General features: G+C 43.5%; 1 protein-coding gene across 8 annotated transcripts in view; it reads left to right on the top strand.

Annotated features, from left to right (window-relative positions):
* PTPN13 (protein tyrosine phosphatase non-receptor type 13) overlaps positions 1-12,347 on the top strand; it is a 192,425-nt gene extending 180,078 nt beyond the window's left edge. For all 8 annotated transcript variants that reach the window (XM_044303829.1, XM_044303821.1, XM_044303805.1 and 5 more), the window contains 5 exons: positions 1,228-1,318; positions 7,888-8,225; positions 8,844-9,059; positions 10,686-10,748; positions 11,750-12,347. In XM_044303829.1, the coding sequence (XP_044159764.1) occupies positions 1,228-1,318; positions 7,888-8,225; positions 8,844-9,059; positions 10,686-10,748; positions 11,750-11,821 (780 nt within the window). In that variant the 3' untranslated portion in view covers positions 11,822-12,347. The remainder of the gene's footprint in view (positions 1-1,227; positions 1,319-7,887; positions 8,226-8,843; positions 9,060-10,685; positions 10,749-11,749) is intronic.
* Positions 12,348-24,826: the final 12,479 nt, after the last annotated feature.

Below are 24,826 nucleotides of genomic sequence, written 5' to 3'. Positions count from 1 at the left end.
GGCAAAATATTATAAGATTTTATGCTGCTGACAATGATGATTTTTAGGATTGTATAAAGATGCAATCTACATCGCTGGCCAACATGGCCGCTCACATGTCGGCAGATCACTGCCATGTTTTTACAAGGCCCAATGATCTGCACATTTGGCTGACTATTTACTCGTATAGGGCTTTAAAGAGAATCTCTCAGCATGATCAAGCCTATTAACCAGACATACTGCCTGTTAGGGTTGATCATGCTGAGTTAAAGGGGTTTTCTGGTTATGATGAGTTTCAAGCTAGTGCCAATAGCCTGCCTGTTGAATTAGAAGATTCATACTTACTTGCTCCATGCTTCCCCAATCCTCCATGATTCCTCCATCTTCCGATCCCTGCACTGTCCGGTTCTGCATGGGCATAGTCACATGGACCCCTCTAGCCAAAGACTGGCTTCAGTGGTGACATGCTGCTTGTGGCCATATCATTGCTGGAGCCAGTCATTGGTTGGAGCGGTGCATACGACCATGCACCGCCAGAAGAAAACAGTGCGGGGACCAGAAGGTGGAGGCAGCGGAAGACCGGAGAGGTGTGGAGCAGGTAAGTATGAATCTTCTGTTTCTGCAGACAGGCTGCGGGCACTTGCTAAAAAAATAATTATAACCAAAAAAAACTTTAAATGATCCCTTCGCCCATCCCGAACACTTTATTAGTATATTGAAAAAGTACATATTTCCCTAAAATGGGGCCACAGATTTCAACTACTAAGAGATCGTTTAACTTGGCATGCTCAACCCTTACAGGCAGTATGCCTGGTTTAGTAGGGTTGAACATGCTGACAGGCTGTTTGAGAAGGCACCAGCGCTTACAGTAGCACCGCAGCATTCCCTCTGCTCACCAAGCATAGCGCCGTCCATTATACAGCGGCTTTATTCACTTTATTGGGGCTGAGCTGCGCCTAGGCCACGTGACAGATGAACGTGATGTCACATGGACTAGGCAAAGCTGGAGAAGGTTGCGGGTCTACTCTGAGCACTGCTGCCTTCTCAAACAGCTGATTGCTGGAGGTCCCAGGTGTCGTTCCCCCACCAGATACTGATGCAGAGGATAGGTCCTCAGTTAAATAATCCCGGAAAACCCCTTTAATACACTTAATCAGAGAGAGCATGCTTTCTTTATTAACTGTTTTTCTACAAAAAAAAATATGATCATAAAATTATCCATTCAACTTTTATGTTACATATCCACAGGAATTACAAGATTTAAAACCACTGGATGAATGCCTTATAGGACAATCTAAAGATAACAGAAAGAAAAACAGATACAAGAATATCCTTCCATGTAAGTCATTCAGGTGTTTGATACTACTTTATTATATGCTTTCTGGTATTTTGTATCCATATAAAGGGCTTGTCCAAACCCCCCCTTCCCCCCCCCCTTCCCAAAAAAAAATAAAAAATTGTGAGTGCTAGAAACTGTTTATAGCAAAGATAAGAAACACTTCACAATTTTAATTTTTTTATTTTTTGGACGAATGGGGGTCGAACAACCCTAAATTGGTTAAATTGGTGAAATGAATAAAGTAATAATTGAGAAGATCTCGCCATTTAAAGAACCTGTGGTTATATCAGTGGATCGGTCCTCATGTGCTGTCCCAGTATGGGGACAGGTACACTATGCCCGAATTGTCAAAAAAATATTGGGGGAGTTTTATCAAGATGGGCGTTTTTCTTCACCAGCCTTGATTTCCACTGCGCAGCCAGAGGATGCGCCTACTGTAGACCAAGGTGCAGGCCTCGTCATAGATTTGTGCACCAGACTGAAATCTACTGCAGCCTCCTAGAGGTCTATCTTTATTCACGCCCCCTTCCCGCCCTCTCTGTGCCTTTTCTAAATTAAGGTGCAATGATAATTAATAAGTCGGGTTTGTGACTTTTTTACGCCAGAAAACTGCCATTCAGGGGAATAATAAATTCCCCAGTTGTGTTGTTTGGTTAATAGCATCTTATTAAGAATACAGCTATAACCTATATAGATTGCTCACCCTGCTCTGTATACCAGGCAACATATTTTTTGTGGGAGAACCCCTTTAATATTCTACAGTTTTCAAACCAGCACCTGGATCTGAATACTTTTCTAATTGCATGTAATTAAAAATTTGGCATAGCTACAGAGTTATTCAATAAAATGTGTCTGTGTAGCGTCACCTGCTGTTTGCTTTTTTTCTTATTTCTTTGACCTGCTCACTGAGATGGCCGCACATGCTCAGTTCCATCCTTCAACTGGCACCTGAGCTGTGATAGGCAGAGCTGAGACACGCCCCCTTAGCTGCAGCAGAAAAGTCACTCCCTTTGAGCTGCCAGCTTGATATCAATCTAGCAGAGCATTGAATGGGGAGATCTCTGGATCCATGTAAGGCACAGGGCTAGTTCTAGCTTTGTTAGAAAGAGGTTGTCATGTACTATATGATGTCTGATTAGAATTTTTTTAATTAGTCATGGGATTACCCCTTTAAGGTGACAGATCAGCTTTAACCGTAATATATTACCGTGCAATATCATTTCTTTAAAGGGACTATCTGACTTCTGGAAAAAAAGAATGAAAACCACAGAAGATTTTTTTCAAGTGCCCAGTACATGATCGCTGCAGTTAATCATAGGCCTCAGTAGTCACTTGCTGTACTTTTGGCATAACTACCCGGGAGTCATGATGCCAGGAGTATGCCACATAATTGATTGGCATTGATTAGCTGCAGCGCTCTCATGCTCGCTGCTTGTTAAGATTGGAGAGACCATTGGAGCATCCGTTCTGGATCAGTGAGGATTAAACCCTTTAATCTGAGGATAGTCCAGAACCTGACTTTAAACTGCAGTACAGATTAGCTAATTTCTCTATTACTACAGTGTACCTAAACTTATAAACAACGTTTATTAAAGCCTACTGCAAAAGCCCTAAAACACCTTTTTTTCTATTATACTTTATTTGTCTTATTTTGTCTTTCATCCTTAGCTCCTGCCCTGCGCCCACTCGTTCCACTCTGCTAAAGCCTTGCATTGTGCAGGGTCTGGTGGAGAGAGCAAGCACAGGACAGAAGTTCAGCATAGCACATCACTGCTTTGCCTGTGCCCGCTCTGCTAAAACCTGGCAGAGCACACCTCTGCCAGGCTTTAGGAGAGCAGTGCTGGCTTTGGAGCTTCTGCCTGTCCAGCGCTAAAAAAACATTCATACAGTGTATTGGAGAGGCAAAAAAGGATCAAGCACTTAAAGGGGAGCTGTCACCTCTCCTGACATGTCTGCTATAGCAACTACTTACATTCCCCATGTAATAACAATTCTGAAGCATCTATTCTTATGACTCCATTCCTTTGTTATTTCTACTAGAAGGTTATTAATGAATTATCAGCAGTTTGCAGTAAAGGTACATTTGGGTGTTACCTGTTGGGGGGTGTCCCTGCACAGTCTCACACCAGAATCACTGGTTGGACAGAGTCAGACACACCCGCTACTGGTAACACCCAGTAGTACCTTTACTGCAGACTGCTGGCAATTTATTTGTAAACTTCTAGCAGGAATAATACAGGAATGGCTCAACAGAATCATAAGAATAGATGGTCCAGAATTGTTAATACATGGGGAATGCAAGTAGTTACTAAAACAGACATGTCAGGAGTGGTGACAGCTCCTCTTTAAAATCAGCACAGATTAGTGCTATATCCTCCTCGGTAAAAACCCCATGGATGTGTCTATGGTATCTCAGTATTCTGAGTGCATCAGACTCACCCAGTCCTTAAAGTGTAATGGTTGTTTTCAGTAATTCTTCAGAATAAGATGCCATATGTGCATTTTATTTTATTTTAATTTTATTTTTTTTATGAAAAGGCTGCGGGGCTTCATGAGCGCCACGGTCTCTTCCTAGGCCATATGACATCTCCAGACCAAAAAATAAAAATACCCCAAATTGGCTCCTAAACTAAAAAATTTGGTTGCCAAATTTAAAATACATAGAATTATAATTTAAAAAAGACTTGGAGGAGAACACAGCACCACATACCTCTTACATCCAGGGACATCTCCTGTCATGTAGACCTTCTCTTTCCTCTTCTCCTCCGTTACACCGCCATGAGAAATTCTTTCAGCCGCATCTCGTCGCTACAGAGTTTGTAACAAAGATACGTTAGATTTCTCAATTTTTCCATCAACCCCCCCCCCCCCCCATCCTGGTGTCCCCACAGTGTCATCCTGCTGCCATTCCCAATACTGTGCCCGTTGTGCTCTCCAATGCCCCAGGTACTATACTGCTGAAAAAATTGTGACCCCAGTAGACATAATTGGGGTCATCTATCAAACTGATGTAAAGTAGAACTGGATTTCCAAAAGAGCTGTCAAATATGAAAGGTGGAATCTGATTGGCTGCTATGGGCAACTAAACCAGTTCTACTTTACACCAGTTTGATAAATTACCCCAAATGTCCTTATAGTGTCTACAGCAGTAATTATGTCCCCTAGAGAGCCCCCAGTCAGGGGCGTTGCTAGGGTCTCAAAAGATCCGGGGCACAAGCCCCAATAAATATGTGTGTCCCCCCCCCCCCCCCCCCCCCGCACTATGCTGTACTTGCTATACAGCGGCACTTACCTGTCACATCCAGGGCCTCCAGGTGACGTCTCCTCTCTGTCATCATCTTCTCCACTTGGTCTGGACAACTTCTCTCAGCCGCCTCGTCTCTGCAGAGTGTGACACACGGACATCTTAGTTTCCTCACATTCTATCATTATCCCCCAACTGGAGTCCCCACAGTGTTATCCTGCTGCTTGCTATGCCAAAACCTCAACCCCCCCCCCCCCAAATACCCCCAAATACTATCCTAAATTACTGCCCCCCATAGTAATAGTGCTCCTCATAGTCCCACCAATAGTAATTCCCTTCTAGAATGCCCTCGTTAGTAACACTGCCCCAACCGTGATAATGCTCCTCAACAATTCCCCCATTATTAGAAGAGCCCTCCCATATTAATAATACCCTCACAGAGTACCCAGTAGAAATAAGGCCCCCTATTGTTCCCCCAGTGGTGATAAAGCTCCCTACAGACCCCTCAGTAGTAATAAGACCCCCACAGTGCACTTAGTAGAAATAAGGCGGATCTATAAGACCCTCCTATAGAGCCCCCAGTAGTAATAAGACCGCCTATAATGTCTCCTGGATCTGCAGTGCCCCCTGCAGTTATAATCCCCCCTCCACCATACAGTCCCATGTAAATAACATCACCTCCTCCCCAGCTGCCTCCAACGCACAATCCCATGTAAACATCACCCCCTAAGGCTACTTTCACACTTGCGTTCGTGCAGATCTGTCCTGTACTTGTACAGGACGGATCCGCACCGATATAATACAAACCAATGCATCCGTTCAGGACCGATCCGTTTGTATTAGATTTGAATTTCTAAGTCCCAATACGGATCCGTCCTGACTAACATTAAAAGTCAATAGGGGACGGATCCGTTTACAATTGCACCATTTTGTGTCAATGCAAAGAGATCCGTCCCTATTGACTTACATTGTAAGTCAGGACGGATCAGTTTGGCTCCGCAAGGCCATGCGGACACAAAAACGCTGCTTGCAGCATTTTGGGGTCCGCCTCCAAAATGGAACGGGGGGCCGTACGGAGCCGAACGAATGCATTCTAAATGGATCCGCAATCATTCAGAATGCATTGGGGTTAAACTGATGCATTTGGGGCTGCTTGTGAGAGACCTGAAACGGATCTCACAAGCGGATCCCCAAACGCAAGTGTGAACGTAGCCTAAACCAGTGTTTCCCAACCAGTGTGCCTCCAGCTGTTGCAAAACTACAACTCCCAGCATGCCCGCACAGCCAAAGGCTGTCCAGGCATGCTGGGAGTTGTAGTTTTGCAACAGCTGGAGGCACACTGGTTGGGAAACACGGGCCTAAATATTAAGTCCCATGTACATAAACATCATTCCCCCCCACCATCCACTTTCCACATACAGTCCCATGTAAATAACATCCCTCCCTTCAGCCCTAACATACATCCCAGTTAAATAACTACAACTCCCAGCATTGCTCTGCCTCTCCCTTCACTTACCTCTCCTGTACAGACATCAGCATTAGGCTCCTTCTCCTCTTCACTCCGGTCCAATCCTGCACTGCTCACATGATGGTGACATCATCCAGGTCATCCTATCACAGCCTGTTTTGCTGATCACATGACCTGTGATGTCACCAAAGGTCCTTCACCTCTTCCCAGTGTAAGATTCAATTGTATTGCCGTTCTGTGTACGGCAATGCAGTTGTATCTAGCAGGCAGGCAGGACATTCGGGGCATGGGGCAAAACATCCGGGGCCCAGGCCCCGAATATTTTAACCTAGCGATGCCCCTGCCCCCAGTAATAATAATAACACCCTATATTGTGCTCCAGGTAATAATCCCTGTATAGTGTCCCCATAAATAATAGAATTTACCCTACAGTGCCTCCCCAATAGCAAGGCCCCCCGCGTTGCCCCCATATAGTAGTTTCCCCAAAAACTGCCCCCTTATAGTAATCCCCCCATAGTAATTTGCCCCCCCACACAGTAATTTCCCCCACACTGCCCCATGTAGTAGTTTGCCCCCACACAGTAATTTCCACCACAGTGCCCCCATATAGTAGTTTGCCCCATACAGTAATTTCCCACACAGTAGTTTCCCTCACACTGCCCCCACACAGCAGCAGTTTCCCCCACACAGTAGTTTCCCCCACATTGCCCCATATAGTAATTTGCCCTCCACACAGTAATCCCACCATAATATTTTTCCTCCGGATAGTAATCTGCCCCCATACTGCAATTTCCCCCTTATGTACTGTCTCTTCACATATCCTCCTGTATCCAAAAACTAAAGGCTAAATACTCACCTATGTCCAAGCGTGCGATGGCAGGCGCGCACACTTCTCTGTGCTGTGTCCCAGCACAGGCACGCGCAATGACGTCATCACGCACACCTGCGCCGGGATTTCACTACCGCATAGGTATCAGGCCTACTAGGCCTGAATCCTATGGCGGTGATCGGCGGTGGGGCATTGGACTATATGCTCCCATGCCCCGCCACAGTATGTGGGCGTTCGGGTTGGCGTTTGGCCCCCTAGCGGTGCTGGGTCCTGGGCTGCCGACCCAAACGTCCCTATTGTAATCCGCCACTGCATATGTGTGTACGTGAGGACTAATACTGTTTCTTGCCATATATGACTTGTATCTGCCACTTTTCAGCAGTTTTCCATCTCTAATTCTCAGATTTCTGAGCTAATGGGGGGAGACTAGCTGGTTTCATATCTGCCCATACATAAACATGGAGAAACAGGAAAATCTGTTCCCTGACTCTCTGTAGCACACGCTAAGAAGCAGCCACAGTAATGGAGCGCAGCAGTTTTCTTCCAGCCAATTCTCAGCATATTTGCCGGGTTGCTGGCGGATTTCTGCCAGGGCCCATTATAGTAAATGGGCCGGATGACAATATTGAAGCTTCCAGCAATGCTGGAACGCAGGGAGATCTGGCAGGCTGTTCCCTGCCAAAACAGCCTGCCGGATTGCTAGTGTGAAGCTAGCCTTACTAATATATCCTTTGTTAATGTTATGTTCCGTTTGCTATATTTTATTTGCCATGGTCCCTTGTTAAGGAAATCTTCTGTGCCATGCACATAGAGGTCCGATCCATAAGATGGCTGCTGATGGAGGGTGATGTGACCGGGCAAATCACTCAATCTCCATCATTGAGACACACTGCACTAAACGCCTAACAGTAAAGGGCATGTGGCAGGTGCGGTGTATTTGAATAAATAGACAGACAGGCATCAGACAGATGGATTTATTAATGTGCTAACTGCTATTACAGGTCCATTTTTTGCCTATATTGTTACAGATGATTCTACAAGAGTACCACTTGGTACAGAGGATGGCTATATCAATGCAAGTTACATCAAGATGCCAGTGGGCAATGAGGAATTCATATATATTGCCAGCCAAGGACCACTTCCAAGTACAGTTTCGGATTTTTGGCAGATGGTGTGGGAGCAGAAAGCCACAGTGATTGCCATGATGACCCAGGAAATGGAAGGTGGGAAGATAAAGTGTCAGAGGTACTGGCCCGATGAGCTACGCAGACCTGTACGGATAACCAGTGAACTTCAGCTTACACTAGTAAAAACACAGCAGCTGGAAAGTTTTGTCTTGCGAGTTGTGGAATTACACGATGTTCAGGTGAGCATTTACAAATTTGTTGATGCAGTACATGAAATGTTCATCGACTATGGGAGAGTTTTCTAGACATGTGCAGAGATCATTGTGCAGGGAGGGGGAGTAGATAAGCTGGGACCATCAACGATTGTGAATGGTGGATCCTATGTTATTTATACAGAGGTCTTATACAATTGCATTATAATTCTACCTGTGATAATGTGATGACTGCTGAAAAGTGATCTCTATAACAGGGATTGTCTGCGTGTTATTAGGCTGTCACCGGTGCAAAAACTGCAGGGTTTTAGGATTTCTTTAAAATGTTTCTAATTACAGTCTGACACACTGCAGCACATGCCCTGGCATTATGTATTACGTGTATTCTGCTGCAGCCTGTGCACTGGTGAAGACCAGAGGATGGAAGAACTGCATAATCAACACGTCACCAGACCATGATAAGCTTTTGATAAAAGCATTTTCTGTAATTGAGTATAGAACATTTACTGAGAAAAGCATTATTATTTGACATCTGTGCTGAGATTACCCCTTTAACGTAGCTGTAATGTGAGGATCTGCAATTTTGCCATATTTATTACAGACGGGTAATGAGTTAATTTATTTATTTTTTTGACATTTTCATAGACTGGAGAAAAACGACATATTGCCCATCTGAACTTCACTGCATGGCCAGATCATGATACCCCAACTGATCCAAACCAGCTCCTCACATTCATCTCCTACATGAGATATATCTACAAATATGGACCTATTATCACACACTGTAGTGCAGGCATTGGCCGCTCCGGCACACTTATATGTATTGATGTCATGCTGGGTTTAATCAGCAGGGATTTAGAGGTAAGTCCAAACAGGTCTGCTACGTTGTAGATGTGAGTCCAGAACTGCATGAAAACATTGCTGCCAATGTATAGCCATAGCCACTTTAAGACCGGGCCATTTACCCCCGACCCCCACCCTTCCTTTTTTTTCTTTTTGGTTACAAAAATAATTTTTGCACCTTTTTTTCTCAGATTATTGGCCTTTATTTTTATGTCCGTTTTATTCTAGTAATTTTTTATTTATTTTTTGTACCTGAATTTTTTTTAAAAACTGGAAATATATATTGTTTTCCACATTTTTATCTGTGAACAAAGTACAACTAAAATACCTTCTTTCAAATTACCGTATATACTCGAGTATAAGACAAGTTTTTTGGCACATATTTTTGTGCTCAAAAAGCCCCCTCGTCTTATACTCGAGTCTCGATTTGGCCGACCCGAAAATGCCACTGCAGCGAGCGGCCCGGCCGGCGCGTGACTGACGTCACTTAGTAACGCTCCTGCTTTTACACAGGAATAACATACTTTACACGCAAAGGCAGTTATGTGCGCAGTTAAGGACACATGAGGGGACACATAGGGCCATGAGGGGCACCAGCATAAGATGCTATATGTCTTATGCTGCCCCCCCCCCTCATGGCCCTATGTGTCATAGCACATATCCCCTATAACAGCGTCCTCCACAGATCCACCCCATAACAGCATCCTCCACAGATCCACCCCATAACAGTGCCATCCACAGGTCCCCATAAGTGTCCTCCACAGATCCCCCATAACACTGTCCTCCACAGATCCCCCACAACAGCGTCCTCCACAGATCCCCCACATATGCTGCATTTCCCACCCTAGTCTTATACTCGAGTCAATAATTTTTCCCATTTTTGGGGGGTAAAATTAGGGGCCTCGGCTTATATTCGGGTCGGCTTATACTCGATTATATACGGTATGTCCCTTTTTCATTTTGTTATACGTGATGTATAGGTTTTGGCTGTCAAGGGTGAGGCTAGAAACTGCGGTGTGGTGGGTTATTTTTTAATTTGATGAACAATTACAATGCTGTAAAGCCTCACTGCAGAGCTCATCTGGGTCTGCAAAGACCCAGCAGCTTGTGCAGATGCCCTCCAGCTATGACATAATCACCTGGACCGGAGCAAGAAGAGGCTGTATTGCAGCTTCCTGATCTGTATACACAGCGCTTATTGACCACTGTGTATAAAGCTATGGAGAAGGCCAGGATGGTAAAAATAAACAGTCAGTGTGGGTCCCCGTTGTCACCGGCAGAGGGATCCCAACTCCAGGAGATGCACTGTTAGTATGCAGTTGCCATCTCTGCAAGGATGTTCAGAAACATCCTTGCAGAGCTATGCATGGACTGCCTAGAGATATATTGTCAGCGGGTGGTCCGGAATCTGAGTTTTCCAGAATCTGGTGGTTTTACTGCAGCAGTGATTTCACATTGACAACACATGACTGCTGCAGCCAGTCACTGGTCTCAGCAATGTACTATTGAGGCCAGTGTTTTCTGGGAGTTTTTATTTCTCCCAAAAGATAAAACGAATGATAAAAAGCCTTCTATTACTTCCTGCATTTAATATCTACAAGCAGATACTATGACTTCTAACTGCTATTCTCTTTGGTTCCCCAGTTCAGTATCTCAGATTTGGTACGAACAATGAGGCTTCAGAGACATGGGATGATACAGACAGAGGTAAATTTATCATAGTCATTGCTACTAACATTGTATTGTAATCTTGGCATGAATACTAAACATTTATACTGTTTATGGGTGGTTTGTGACTAATTTTGTTGTGTTTAAGGCTGCTTTCTCACTTTTTTTTTTTTTTTTACATTTTGTGATTAAAAAAAAAATAAATAAAAAATGTCAAGGGACAAAAAAAAACCTCGGGAAATGCTAGGTCTTAAAACACCGCTACAGAAAACACAGTACTTGTAGGGTGTTTTATAACTTCCTACTGGCCATTTCATATTTTGCATATAAAAAATGCAGAGAAAATAAAAACACAGCATAAAAAAATTGTATGTAAAGCCAACCATATATGTGTATGGACTTGTGTGCACATTTGTATTTGTTACGGATGATCTGTGTGCTTTCTGTATCCATATGTCTTATCCGCAAAAAGATAGAATATCTACAAAATGCAGACTATAGACCCATTGAAGTCAATAAGTTTGCTTAAAAAAAAAAAAAAAAAACGGACAGTCGGATCCTGTGTATCTCTTGTAACTTTTCATACTGTATTTGAAGGTTTACAAGAACAGGGGGTAGAAGGAGTGGAGTAAACCATGACTGCAGAATAAGAGTATGCATAGTTTGTATTTTGCATAGCAGCTTCACATACTAAACCAGGGCTGACTTATAGGGAGGGCATCCTGCCACCCCAGGACTTCTACTAATAAAGGAGGAGGTGGTGGCCTGCACCAAAACAAATTCGCAGAGGAAGCAGCCGCTTTCTCACAATGGCAGTCTGACTGCAGAGCATGTACTGGTATTCTTAAGTTCATCCCTCTATCAAAAGCGGATTGTGTAGCATGGCGGCCTGTGAGTGTATTGAGAAGAATAGAAGGGGGAGATGTACACACTGCCTGCGGGCTGGAGCCCCCCGACATGGCATGATTCACATTCATATGCAGTGAGACCACTTTGTTTTTGCAGTGCACCTAACTACGGTTTTTGTTTTTTCATTTCAGGAGCAATACATGTTTTGTTATCAAGTGATCCTCTATGTCCTGCAAAGACTGCAAGCAGAAGAGAACCAGTAATGGATCATATAATCTCTGAATTTAGATACGGGTCCTAATGAAAGGGCCACTAGTTAATGAACAAGAGCTGCATTTTAGTAGCTTACTTATACCAAGCTCGCCAGGTATCAGCTCCAGTGGATGCCAAGAGCAGTTGTTTATACTGCTGTTTTATATTGTTTGGGTTGAAAGAGGTTATAAAGACAGTATTTTAATGCACAGACACATGTTACAGTAGTATACATGGTACTTAATATGGTACGCCTGTATAGTCACAGATAACTTTTTTTTCCAACAATTTTCGCAATCAAAAAATTAGTTTTGTAGTTGACACATAAAAACGGTGTTTAAAAATAATTGTTTCTATAGACCCCAGATTAGTAAGTTTATTGTAAGTATTGCATACATTTCATAACGTTTACTTATATAGAGTTTTATTACTATTTATATACTTTTACAAAAGGATACAAGACTACCCTGTGCCTGGCTGTATGTATTGGCACGCTTGTTCTCTACCCTGTAAATAAACGGTGCACATTACAATGTATACACAACTGTGTGGTTTTCCTCTTCATTTAATCACGTCCTGTTAAGCTGTTATGTCTTTTTCTCATGGCCCAGAGTTCGGGAAATGTTTTTTTTACAGTACAAATTAAAGGGGTTCTACAGTTATTTTTAACTCTGGATAGATCATCAGCATCTGATCGACACCCGGGACCCCCGCCGATCAGCTGTTTGAGAACATAGGGCCGCTGGCAGCAGTGCCGCAGCCTTCTCGCTGTTTACCGCAGGGCCCGTGACGCCACGACTAGTATCACTTGCCTGGGCCGCGGCTAAGCTCTGTTCGCTTGAATGGAGCTTAGCCCCGCCCAGGCCATTGATACTAGTTGCGATGTCACTGGGCCTGTGGTAAACAGCGAGAAGGCTGCGGCACTACTGCCAGCGCCCATGCCTTCTCAAACAGCTGATCGGCAGGGGGTCCTGGGTGTTGGACCCCCGCCGATCAGATGCTGATGATCTATCCAGAGGATAGATCATTAGTTTAAAATAACTGCAGAGCCCCTTTAATTTATGAAGTTATTATGTGAAGTCTCGCGGGACTTAACGAAGTAATAACTTTCGCTCATCTGAGCCAATACATTCTAATACTGTACGGAGCACTCGCTCCGTACAGTATTGGACCGAAGTTTTTTGCAAATCGACTTTGGATGTTTCATCTGACGTCGATTCGCTCATCCCTAATTCAGGCATCTAATATGTGTGGTCATCTATAGCCCATGGCACTGTGTGGGAGTTTCCATGTGTTGCCTCGTTAAAGAGAATACATGACTAATTTAAGGCTAAAGGGATTGTCTGGATTTCAAATTTTATTTAAAAAATGTGCTCTCTGTAGTTAAATGGGTCAATTGAAAATGATTTCTCTCATATCCACAGGTTAAGTGATAAATATTAGATACCAAGGGAAGTACAACTGCTGAGACCTCCACCCATTCTGAGAACAAGGGGTTCCTGAGTCCTCTCTCTGAATTAAGCATGTGCACATGTCATTATATGACTCATTATGAGGAGTGCCAGCCAGTGCACTGCCACCGTTATCTGACCGTTATTAGATAATTTTTATTATATAAACCCTTTGGGTAGTGTACTAAGCAGTATGCTGAATTGTACTCCTTGATTCTACTACCCTGGAGGAGATACGGTTGGGAAACTGGCTGGGCTGCCTCTTGCCTGGATACAAGATGAGATACAGTTGGGCATGGAGGCATACAGATTCCGTATGGTATCCTATGGTTGCTAAAGCTGGTTTCTGAGCTTGTCCCATAAATGTTTGTTCGGTGATAAACCTAGCAACCGGACAGGCTGAGGAAATGTTGCAATCTGGTGGACACATTCCTGGGAAACCCTTGCTGTATGTGGATGAGCATTATCCTGCTAAAAAAAAAAGCCATGAGAGGCAACACATGTGGTCGCATGATGTCCTGCACATATTGCTGAGCTGTTAGTGTCGATCGTATCATTACTAGGGGTGAGCGACTGTCATATGTGAGGGCCCCTTTAGATCATCACACCAGCAGTTGGAGCAGTGTGTCACTCAACAGCTAAGTCAAGATTGAGGCACAATCGCAGGAGTCCTCCATACTTGAACCCAATTTCATTGGATCCCAAAAAGAATCTGGGTTCATCGCTAAGGACGATGCGGTTCCAGTCTGTAGCAGTCCAGGTTTCTCTACACCACTGCCAACAAAAGCGGCGGTATCTGTCAATTGCAAGACACATAATGGGCCGCTGTGACACCAAATTTCCTTCTGCTAAGCGTCTGGAAATGGTCCAGGCAGAGATAGGGGTGTGTATTGAAGGTGCCACCTAGGTCTGGATGGTGGACAAAGAACCTCATGCGTGTCGGCGGATCAAACAGTCATTTCTGTTGGTGGTCTGTCTGGGCCATCTTCGCTCTGTGTATGTCCTCTCACAAAACCTCTGTTCCCAACATCTAGGTCAAGAAGGCCAAGATGGCATACAGTTTGTCAAAACGCCCATCCTGTTTCGCTCAGTCCAATGATGCACCCTATCTCAAAATATGTCAACTAGGCAAAATGTCTGAAGCGTCAGAGGCAAGTCTAGCAATCTCCCACCAATAGGTACACTACTCAAAAGTAGCCCCTGTGAGCCTTTTTTTAGGGCAGCGTGCTTTTGTGGCAAGACCCAGTGTTTAATCAGACCATACCTTCCTGAGACTTAAAGAGAACCTGTCACCGGGATTTTGGGTAAAGAGCTGAGGACATAGGTTTCTAGATGGCCGCTAGCACATCCGCAATACTCAGTCCCCATGTGCTTTTATTGTGTATAAAAACCGATTTGATACATATGCAAATTAACCTGAGATGAGTCAGAGCTTGAAAATATGACTTCTCTGGTCACACAAGTAAGATATGACTCTTATGTTAATTTGCATATGTATCAAATCGTTTTTTTTCCACAATTAAAAGCACACAGAGCTATGGAGACTGGGTATTGCGGATGTGCTAGTGGCGATCTAGCAACCCATGTCCTCAGCTCTATACCCAAAATCCAGATGACAGGTTCCCTTTAACTGCATGCCAAGTTTTGCAGCAATCCAGTATTTCTATCTGGGTGCGTTAATTTTTGTATAGATATTGATATATAGATAATTTTTTTTTTTTTCTCTCATCTTGTTTTTCAGTGAAGCAATGTATAAGGTGTTTAGTATGAAACCCATCTCCTGTTACCTCAATGGAGACTGCTTTCACTCTTTTAGGCCTCATGCACACGACAGTATTTTTTCACGGTCCGCAAAAAACGGGGCCCGTGGGTCCGTGATCCGTGACCGTTTTTTCGTCCGTGGGTCTTCCTTGATTTTTGGAGGATCCACGGACATGAAAAAAAAGTCGTTTTGGTGTCCGCCTGGCCGTGCGGAGCCAAACGGATCCGTCCTGAATTACAATGCAAGTCAATGGGGACGGATCCGTTTGACGTTGACACAATATGGTGCCATTTCAAACGGATCCGTCCCCATTGACTTTCAATGTAAAGTCTGGAGTTCTTTTATACCATCGGATTGGAGTTTTCTCCAATCCGATGGTATATTTTAACTTGAAGCGTCCCCATCACCATGGGAACGCCTTTATGTTAGAATATACTGTCGGATATGAGCTACATCGTGAAACTCAGATCCGGCAGTATATTCTAACACAGAGGCATTCCCATGGTGATGGGGACGCTTCAGGTTAGAATATACTGAAAAACTGTGTACATGACTGCCAGGTGCTGCCAGGCAGCAGGGGGCAGAGACCCCCCCCCCCTGTTTTTAACTCATTGGTGACCAGTGCGGCTGCCCCCCCCCCCTCCCCTGTAGTTTACTCATTGGTGGCCAGTGCGGCCGCTCCCTCCCCTGTAGTTAACTCATTGGTGTCCAGTGGGCCCCCCCTCCCTCCCCTGTAGTTAACTCATTGGTGTCCAGTGGGCCCCCCCTCCCTCCCCTGTAGTTAACTCATTGGTGTCCAGTGGGACCCCCCTCCCTCCCCTGTAGTTAACTCATTGGTGTCCAGTGGGCCCTCTCCCCTCCCTCCCCCTCCTAATTTAAATCGCCCCCCCTATCATTGGTGGCAGTGGAGAGTACCGATCGGAGTCCCAGTATAATCGCTGGGGCTCCGATCGGTAACCATGGCAACCGGGACGCTACTGCAGTCCCGGTTGCCATGGTTGCTCAGCAATTTGTAGAAGCTTCATACTTACCTGCGAGCTGCGATGTCTGTGACCGGCCGGGAGCTCCTCCTACTGGTAAGTGAAAGGTCTGTGCGGCGCATTGCCTATAGCACAGACCTGTCACTTACCAGTAGGAGGAGCTCCCGGCCGGTCACAGACATCACAGCTCGCAGGTAAGTATGAAGCTTCTACAAATTGCTAAGCAACCATGGCAACCGGGACTGCAGTAGCGTCCCGGTTGCCATGGTTACCGATTGGAGCCCCAGCGATTATACTGGGACTCCGATCGGTACTCTCCACTGCCACCAATGATAGGGGGGGCGATTTAAATTAGGAGGGGGAGGGAGGGGAGAGGGCCCACTGGCCACCAACGAGTTAACTACAGGGGAGGGGGGGTCCACTGGACACCAATGGGTTAACTACAGGGGAGGGAGGGGGGCCCACTGGACACCAATGAGTAGTTAACTACAGGGGAGGGAGGGGGGGGCGGCCGCACTGGCCACCAATAAGTTAAAAAACGGGGGGGGGGGGGTCTGCCCCCTGCTGCCTGGCAGCACCTGCCAGGCAGCAGGCGGCAGTCATGTACACAGTTTTTCAGTATATTCAAACCTGAAGCGTCCCCATCACCATGGGAACGCCTCTGTGTTAGAATATACTGTCGGATCTGAGTTTTCACGAAGTGAAAACTCACCTCTGAAAAACTTTTATGCAGACGGATCTTCGGATCAGTCTGTATGAAAGTAACCTACGGCCACGGATCACGGACACGGATGCCAATCTTGTGTGCATCCGTGTTCTTTCACGGACCCATTGACTTGAATGGGTCCGTGAACCGTTGTCCGTCAAAAAAATAGGACAGGTCTTATTTTTTTGACGGACAGGAAACACGGATCACGGTCTCGGCTGCAAAACAGTGCATTTTCCGAAAGTCAATGGGTCCGCGAAAAAAAACGGAAAACGGCACAAAGGCCACGGATGCACACAACGGTCGTGTGCATGAGGCCTTACACTGTGGTTTTGCTTGTTCATATTGGCTACAGAGTATATGCATATACTGGTATGTCTACACACTATTCTCCAGCAAAAAATAACCCTTAAAACTAATCATCTTTATTTCAATCACTTTAAAACTGGGAGTAGACATCCCAAATACAAACAGACGGTTATCAGTGCAGTTCTTATATATACAGACCAATAATAAGCACCCAGGGAAAAAGGGAGGTGGGAAATCTGTCCCTTTGCTCTCCTTATTCTATTTTTTAGCCCAGGGTCGGCCCCTAATGGTGGGGACTCTCTGTCCTCGAACCTGGGCGAGTGTTGCCCTCACGAGACCCTGGGGGGATACCAAAAAGAATGTGGATAACCACAATTCCCTAGTTAAGGTGCTTATAAAAAATTATATAAATACAAAAAACACCAATTTACAGAACGGCACGGACAGCCTTTAATATAAATGCCTATTCTTGTCCTATTTTTTTAGCGGGGCCAAGGAACGGAGCAACAGATGCGGCCCCATTGAAGTGAATGGGTCCGCATCCAAGCCGGATGCAGACCAAAACAACGGCTGTGTGCATGAGGCCAAAGATAAATAATAATAACTTTTTCCACCTTTAATGTGACCTGTAAACTGTACAACTCAATTGAAAAACAAACTAAAATCTTTTAGGTAGAGGGAAGAAAAAATATAAAAATAAGATAATATGGTTGCATAAGTGTGCACACCCTTAAACTAATACTTTGTTGAAGCACCTTTTGATTTTATTACAGCACTCAGTCTTTTTGGGTATCAGCATGGTATCATTTTTGGGTATCAGTATCAGCATGGCACATTTTAACTTGGCAAAATTTGCCCACTCTTCTTGGCAAAAACACTCTAAATCTCTCAGAATGCGAGGGCATCTCCTGTGCACAGCTCTCTTCAGATCACCCCACAGATTTTCAATCGGATTCAGGTCTGGGCTCAGGCTGGGCCATTTCAAAACTTGAATCTTCTTCTGGTGAAGCCATTCCTTTGTTAATTTGGATGTATGCTTTGGGTCGTTGTCATACTGAAAGATGAAGTTCCTCTTCATGTTCAGCTTTCTAGCAGAAGCCTGAAGGTTTTGTACCAATATTGACTGGTATTTGGAACTGTTCATAATTCCCTCTAGCTTAACTAAGGCCCCAATTTCCAACTGAAAAAAAACAGCCCCAAAGCATAATGCTGCCACCACCATGCTTCACTGTGGGTATGGTGTTCTTTTAGTGATGTGCAGTGTGTTTTTGTGCCAAACATATCTTTTGGAATTATGGCCAAAACGTTCAACCTTGGTTTCATCAGTGCATAACACCTTTTCCCACATGCTTTTGGGAGATGTCAGATGTGTTTTTGCAAAATGTAGCCTGGCTTGGATGTTTTTCTTCGCAAGAAAAGGCTTTCGTCTTGCCACTCTACCCCATAGCCCAGGCATATGAAGAATACGGGAGATTGTTGTCACATGTACCACACAGCCAGTACTTGCCAGATATTCCTGCAGTTCCTTTAATGTTGCTGTAACTCTAATGGTAGCCTCCCAGACCAGTTTTTTTTTCTCGTCTTTTCATCAATTTTGGAGAGACATCCAGTTCTTGGTAATGTCACTGTTGTGCCATATTTTCTCTACTTGATGGTGACTGTCTTCACTGTGTTCCATGGTATATCTAATGCCTTGGAAATTCTTTTTGTACCCTTCTCCTGACTGATACCTTTTGCTGTGGGATGCGACTAAAATTTTTGGGAAAGACCAACTAGAGCAGCTGAACTTTATTTGGGGTTAATCAGAGGCACTTTAAATGATGACAGGTGTATGCTGACTCTTATTTAACACGATTTTGAATGTGATTGCTTAACTTTGAACACAGCTACGTATCCAGTTATAAGAGGATGTGCACACTTATGCAACCACATTATTTTAGTTTTTATTTTTTTCTTCCTTTCACCTAAAAGATTTCGGTTTGTTTTACAATATACAGTTTATAGGTCTCAATAAAGGTGGAAAAAGTTTCTGTTTTTGGTGAATTAGCATTACCATAATTATGTTTTGCCAAATGCCAGAATAATGAGAGAGAGAATGTTTTAAGGCATTTTTATTACTTTCTGCAAAGTCAAAAGTTTACATACATTTCATTAATATTTGGTACCAAGTGTATGACTTGGGTCAAGCATTTTGAATATCCTTCCACAAGCTTCTCACAATAGTTGGTACGAATTTGGGCCCATTTCTTCTGACAAAACTGGTGTAACTGAGCCATGTTTGTTGGTCGCCTTGCTCGTACCTGCCTTTTCAACTTTGCCCATACATTTTCAATAGGATTGAGATCAGAGCTTTGTGATGGCCACTCCAAAACATTGACTTTGTTATTATTAAGACACTTTGTAACCAGTTTGGCAGTATGCTTCGGGTCATTGTCCATTTGGAAAACCCATTTACGCCAAAGCTTTAACTTCCTGGCTGATAGCTTGACATGTTGCTTTAGTATTTCCACATAATCTTCTTTCTCATGATGCAGCAAAAAAACTCCACAACATGATGCTGCCACCCCAGTGTTTCACAGTTGGGATGGTGTTCTTAGGCTTCTAAGCTTCTCCCTTTTTCCTCCAAACGTAACGATGGTCATTATGGCTAGAAAATTTAATTTTAGTTTCGTCAAACTACAGGACATGTCTTTGTGCATTTGCAAACATTAATCTGGCTTTTTTTATGTTTCTTTTGGAGTAATTGCTTCTTCCAGGCAGAGTGGCCTTCCAGGCCATGTTGACACAGTACTAGTTTCACTGTGGATATTGACACAATCTTACCAGCTTCTGCCATCATCTTCACAAGGTATTTTGCTTTTGTTCTTGGGTTGATATGCACATGTCGGACCAAAGCACGTTCATCTCTGGGACACAGAACCCGTCTCCTTTCTGAGGAGTATGATGGCTGGACATTCCCTTCTTGTTTGTACTTGTGTATAATTGTTTGTACAGATGAACAAGGCACCTTCAGGTATCTTGAAATTGTACCCAAGGTTGAGCCAGACTTGTGCAAGTCCACAATTCTCTTCCTGAAATCTTGGATGATTTCTTTAGACTTTCCCATGATGCTACACAAAGAAGCAGTGTGTTTTCAGGTGTGCATTTAAGTTTATCCACATGTGTGTCTCTATTTAACTTAGATGTTGCCAACAAACTTAACAGAAGCTTCCAAACACAAGACATCATCATATGGGCAGTCCAGAATTGTTTAATGGCATAGTAATCTTAGTGTATGGAATCTTTTGACATTGCAGAAAGTAATAAAAATGCCTTTAAAACATTTTCTCTCTCTCTCATTATTCTGGCATTTGGCAAATAATAATAATTATGGTAATCCTAACTGACCAAAAACTGGAAAGGTTTATTCTGATTTCATGTCAGATACTGAGAAAAACATTCATATCTGTCTTCTTACATAGTGTATGTAAACTTCTGGTTTCAACTGTATATGTATATATTACCACACATCTAGCCCGAAGTCAAAGCATAGACTACAATTTTGATATCAACCTGCTTAAGCTTGTCATAGTCTAGGACGGTAAATAAAAAACAGCTTTACTACATAGAAAGATCATGTGTCACTACCAGAGCTTTGAGACGTTCTCACAGCTCTGTTTCTCCACCCCTGTGATGATGTCACTACTAGAGCTTGGAGGAGTTCCCTCTGCCCTGTTTCTCCACCCCTGTGACGAGGTCTTTACTTTCGGTTTCCTTCCTCTCAGCTGTCTCTCCTGTGTTTGATTTCGCTGCCTTTAAATCACCCCTCCTCCATTGTAGAGGTGCGGATTATACTTTTCATTTGAGCTGTATCTCTCGCTTGAGTAGCTTCACCTGTGTGATATCTTTTCACTGGATCTGTGTTCTGCTGAAGCAAGTACTTCGGATATTGTCTGCTGACTTTGGATCTGTTTTCACTGCAGCCGCAGCTCCGTCAGATAAGTGTTCAGACATTGTGTGTTTCTGTTTCTTTGCTGACTGGATCCGAGGCGACCCCGGTTCCGTCCATATACTGAGCAGGGCACCGGTGGCCGTGCCCCTTCCACTATTGTAGGGGTTTCAGTGGTCATCAGCCTGAGGTACGCGGGCATGTCTCGATCCACCATATGGATCTGGACATGTGCATAGCAGCTTAGGGAGAGTTTTTAGGGTCTGACAGGGGTCACCCTTTATTCTCCCTAGTTTGGGTCCGGTCAGTTGCTATTTACTGTGTGTTGCTCACTTACAGCCGTGACATCATGTAAATGTACTAGATATAGAAAGACGTGAGCCATATATATCATGTGCTTCTCAGCACCAGAAATGAAGAATGTTCGTTCATACCACCACAAATCATTGACTGGAGCACATAGCCAGGGTTTTAGGTGTGTATTGTTGCTGTTTCAGTATGCATCTTGGATATGTTCAGAATCAAACAAAACCCAGTGCCAGGGGACATACTGCACTTTCAATGTATGAGTATTTATAGAAGTGTGCTCCCTAGACATACAAACCAATAATGTGGAGTAATTAGTTCAGGAACGTGTAGGTAACAGTAACCATAACACAGCACAGATGCAATTAAGAACATAACTGAGGGGATAAGATGAGAGATGAGTGGCCAAGCAATAAGAAGAAAACATTGAAGTGAAAACAAAAAAGCTCAGGTAGTAATAATAACTAAATAATGTCTGGCTCCATACAGTGAGCTCCAACATTACAGCTATGGCTTCTGTGCTGGGAATGGGAACATTTTGGCACGGCCGGACTGGGACTCAAATTCAGCCCTGGCATTTTAAAACCGACTGACCCACTGTGTGGTGAATGTGAAAAATGTTTTCGTGCCCTGCCTACCCCCCCACCCCACACACACCACTTAATCCAACCTTTCCCCTGCTATTGGGTAAATTTGGATAGGCATTACATTGAGCAGTACCAAACATACAGGAGTATACAGCACCATATACCGATTATATCCAGTGACGTCTCCTCTGGTGTAGATGTTCTCTTTTCTCATCTTCTTTATTGGGAGCAGAGCACTATGATGGCATGTTTCAGCCATGTCTCATGTCTGCAGAGTTTACCATACAGTCATCTTAGATTCCTAACTTTTTCATCATCCCATCCTTCTGGTGCCCTAAAAGTGTTATCCTGCTGCTACCCCCAGTACTGTCCCTGCTGTGCTCCCTAATGCCCCCCAAGTAGCAGTCTTGGAAACAGATGACAGATATTTTCTCTTCCAGCCTGTTGTGCTTCTTTATAGGCTTTAGGCCTGCCGGCCTGTGACCTATGAGTGAACACCGGGTCATGGGAACCAGCACTATTCAGCTGTATCGCTGTTCTGAGGATGGCAATACAGTTGTATATAGAGCGGTCACTAGTTTCGGGGCTCAAGCCCCAGATGTTTTGGCCTAGCGATGCCCCTGCCTCTCTGGTGGCTGGGACCAGGGGGCTGTACGTAGGCAGGCGTGCACAGCAGCTCCCATCCACCTCGTATCTGCGCTGCAACGGTGATCGTAACCCCTAGAAACGAACAGTGTATAAATCTATGGAAAAATGAATCAAGCCAGCAAAGGAGGCAATATGGCCAATCACAATACATTAGTAAGTGCCTTTTATTCACTTTCTCTACATGATAAATGCCATTTGCTAAAGTTACACAACCCCTTTTAAAGTGTATAACTACAACGAAGCAATTTTCCATCTATCACTATGACAAGCGAATATAAACTGTCCTATATCTTATTAAAGAAAAAAATGTTCCTTCTCCACTTATCGGGCCCCTTTCCTCCAACTCCTGCCTCCTGAACTGTCGCTCTTAAAGAGGACCTTTCACCTGGATATCCTTAATCTAATTATTATCCTACCTTATAGTGCGGCCCCCACTGATGTCTTGTGTCGAATTATCTTCTATATAAAACTAATCTTCATATAAAAGAGATGATCCTAAAAAAAAAAATATATAAAATTATCGGATCCTCTAGGCCAGGGATGGCCAACCTGAGGCTCTCCAGCTGTTGCAAAACTACAACTCCCAGCATGCCCAGACTGCCTACAGGTATCAGCCTACAGCAAAGCATGGTGGGAGTTGTAGTTTTACAACAGCTGGAGAGCCACAGGTTGGCCAGCCCTGCTCTAGGCGGACATATCACCTCTAAGCTCTTTGATAAGGAATCTTAATTCGTTTTGTGCAATCAGTGAAACAAGGGACAGATATTTATGTAAAAATATAGGTAATAATTTATTTACAAATGAGTAAAATCCAATATAAAACAGACATAAGATAAATGGATAGACAAATGGACTCAGTACCAATGAACTATAACTAGATGGTGGTGTAACCCACTATTACTTTCTCACCAGCACAAAATTATCCGAAAACCAATGAAATGTATATCATACAACATTGAATATGAAAAGGATAAACAAGGATTAATACAGGAAGAATAACTGATCCACTGTTTCCTTATGACCAATCAAAAATATATATGATATTAATATGATATTATACCCCACTCCGCAATCAGACCATGGAAATATAATTTCCCAAGGTTTTTTCCTCTACTCCGATAATGGCTAATCTCCTATTAGCAATAGGCATCTTTGCTAAGAGGACAACTAGCATTAGGGAGGTGTTTAACACTATATGTTCCCACAGTATGGGAACTCTTGACTATATGCTGAGAGGAATATCTTATTAATACCACAATCAGGAAGTACAAATATAAGTTACCGGGTCAAGGATGAACAGAGTTTCGGATGTGATCAGTTCTCAAAAACTTTTCCAATAGACAAAAATGAATCCAAGTTTCTTTGTGATAAATCCTTCTTATGGACAATTTTCTCTGTGCCAATGTTTCTTTGTCGCAAGATTTTCTCGTGTTGTAGTTGTATTTTAGTTTCCTTTTTTAGTAAGTTGTTGTAGAAGTTGTGTCTAACCTCTTACATGCATACTTTATACCCCATGTTATCTAAGAACTCATCCTCTTCTAGATTAGGGATTTCCAATCAGACAAGGTGGGTGTATTCGTATGCAGATAACAATGTCATTTTAACCCTTGAAATACTGGTGAAAATGACATACTATTATCCATCTACCTCCAGATGGCACAGTTGTACCACATAACAATCTCAGACATTTTAAGAATTAACACACATAAATGGCTTCATTATGCAACTTAACCTTTAACCTTTCCCAAAGATATATCAATTAGGAAGGATCCTTCTTTGAGCCTTTAGAATCACTTTCCCAGACATCACGGATCCAGTTTGACAGTTAACAGATCATCTTATTTATGGTCAGATAAGAGAACAATAATCTTTTTTTTTACTTTTCTCCTGGTTTGTGCACCCTAACTGTCTCAGCTATTGAGTAATGGTGTTTGAAATAACATCAGCTCCTCTGAATGGATCCAATCAGGAAAATTCAACCTAAAGGCTCTTCTACATCTCCTAAGACTATATATCCACTTAGTGAGATACACACGGTATAAAATAGACATTAAACATAGAAACATAGAATGTGTCGGCAGATAAGAACCATTTGGCCCATCTAGTCTGCCCAATATACTAAATACTATGGATAGCCCCTGGCCCTATCCTATATGAAGGATGGCCTTATGCCTATCCCATGCATGCTTAAACTCCTCCACTGTATTTGCAGCTACCACTTCATATACCACATTTGGTTATAATACATCAATATTGCATAGTATAGATTAATCGTTAACAAGTTCAAATGCTAAATAAATGCACACAGGAATATATATATACTTATGAAAATGCACAAC

The sequence above is a fragment of the Bufo gargarizans genome, chromosome 1 (genome assembly GCF_014858855.1).
Source record: "Bufo gargarizans isolate SCDJY-AF-19 chromosome 1, ASM1485885v1, whole genome shotgun sequence".
NCBI lineage: Eukaryota > Metazoa > Chordata > Amphibia > Anura > Bufonidae > Bufo > Bufo gargarizans.
This window is presented reverse-complemented; position numbering and strand designations above follow the sequence as displayed.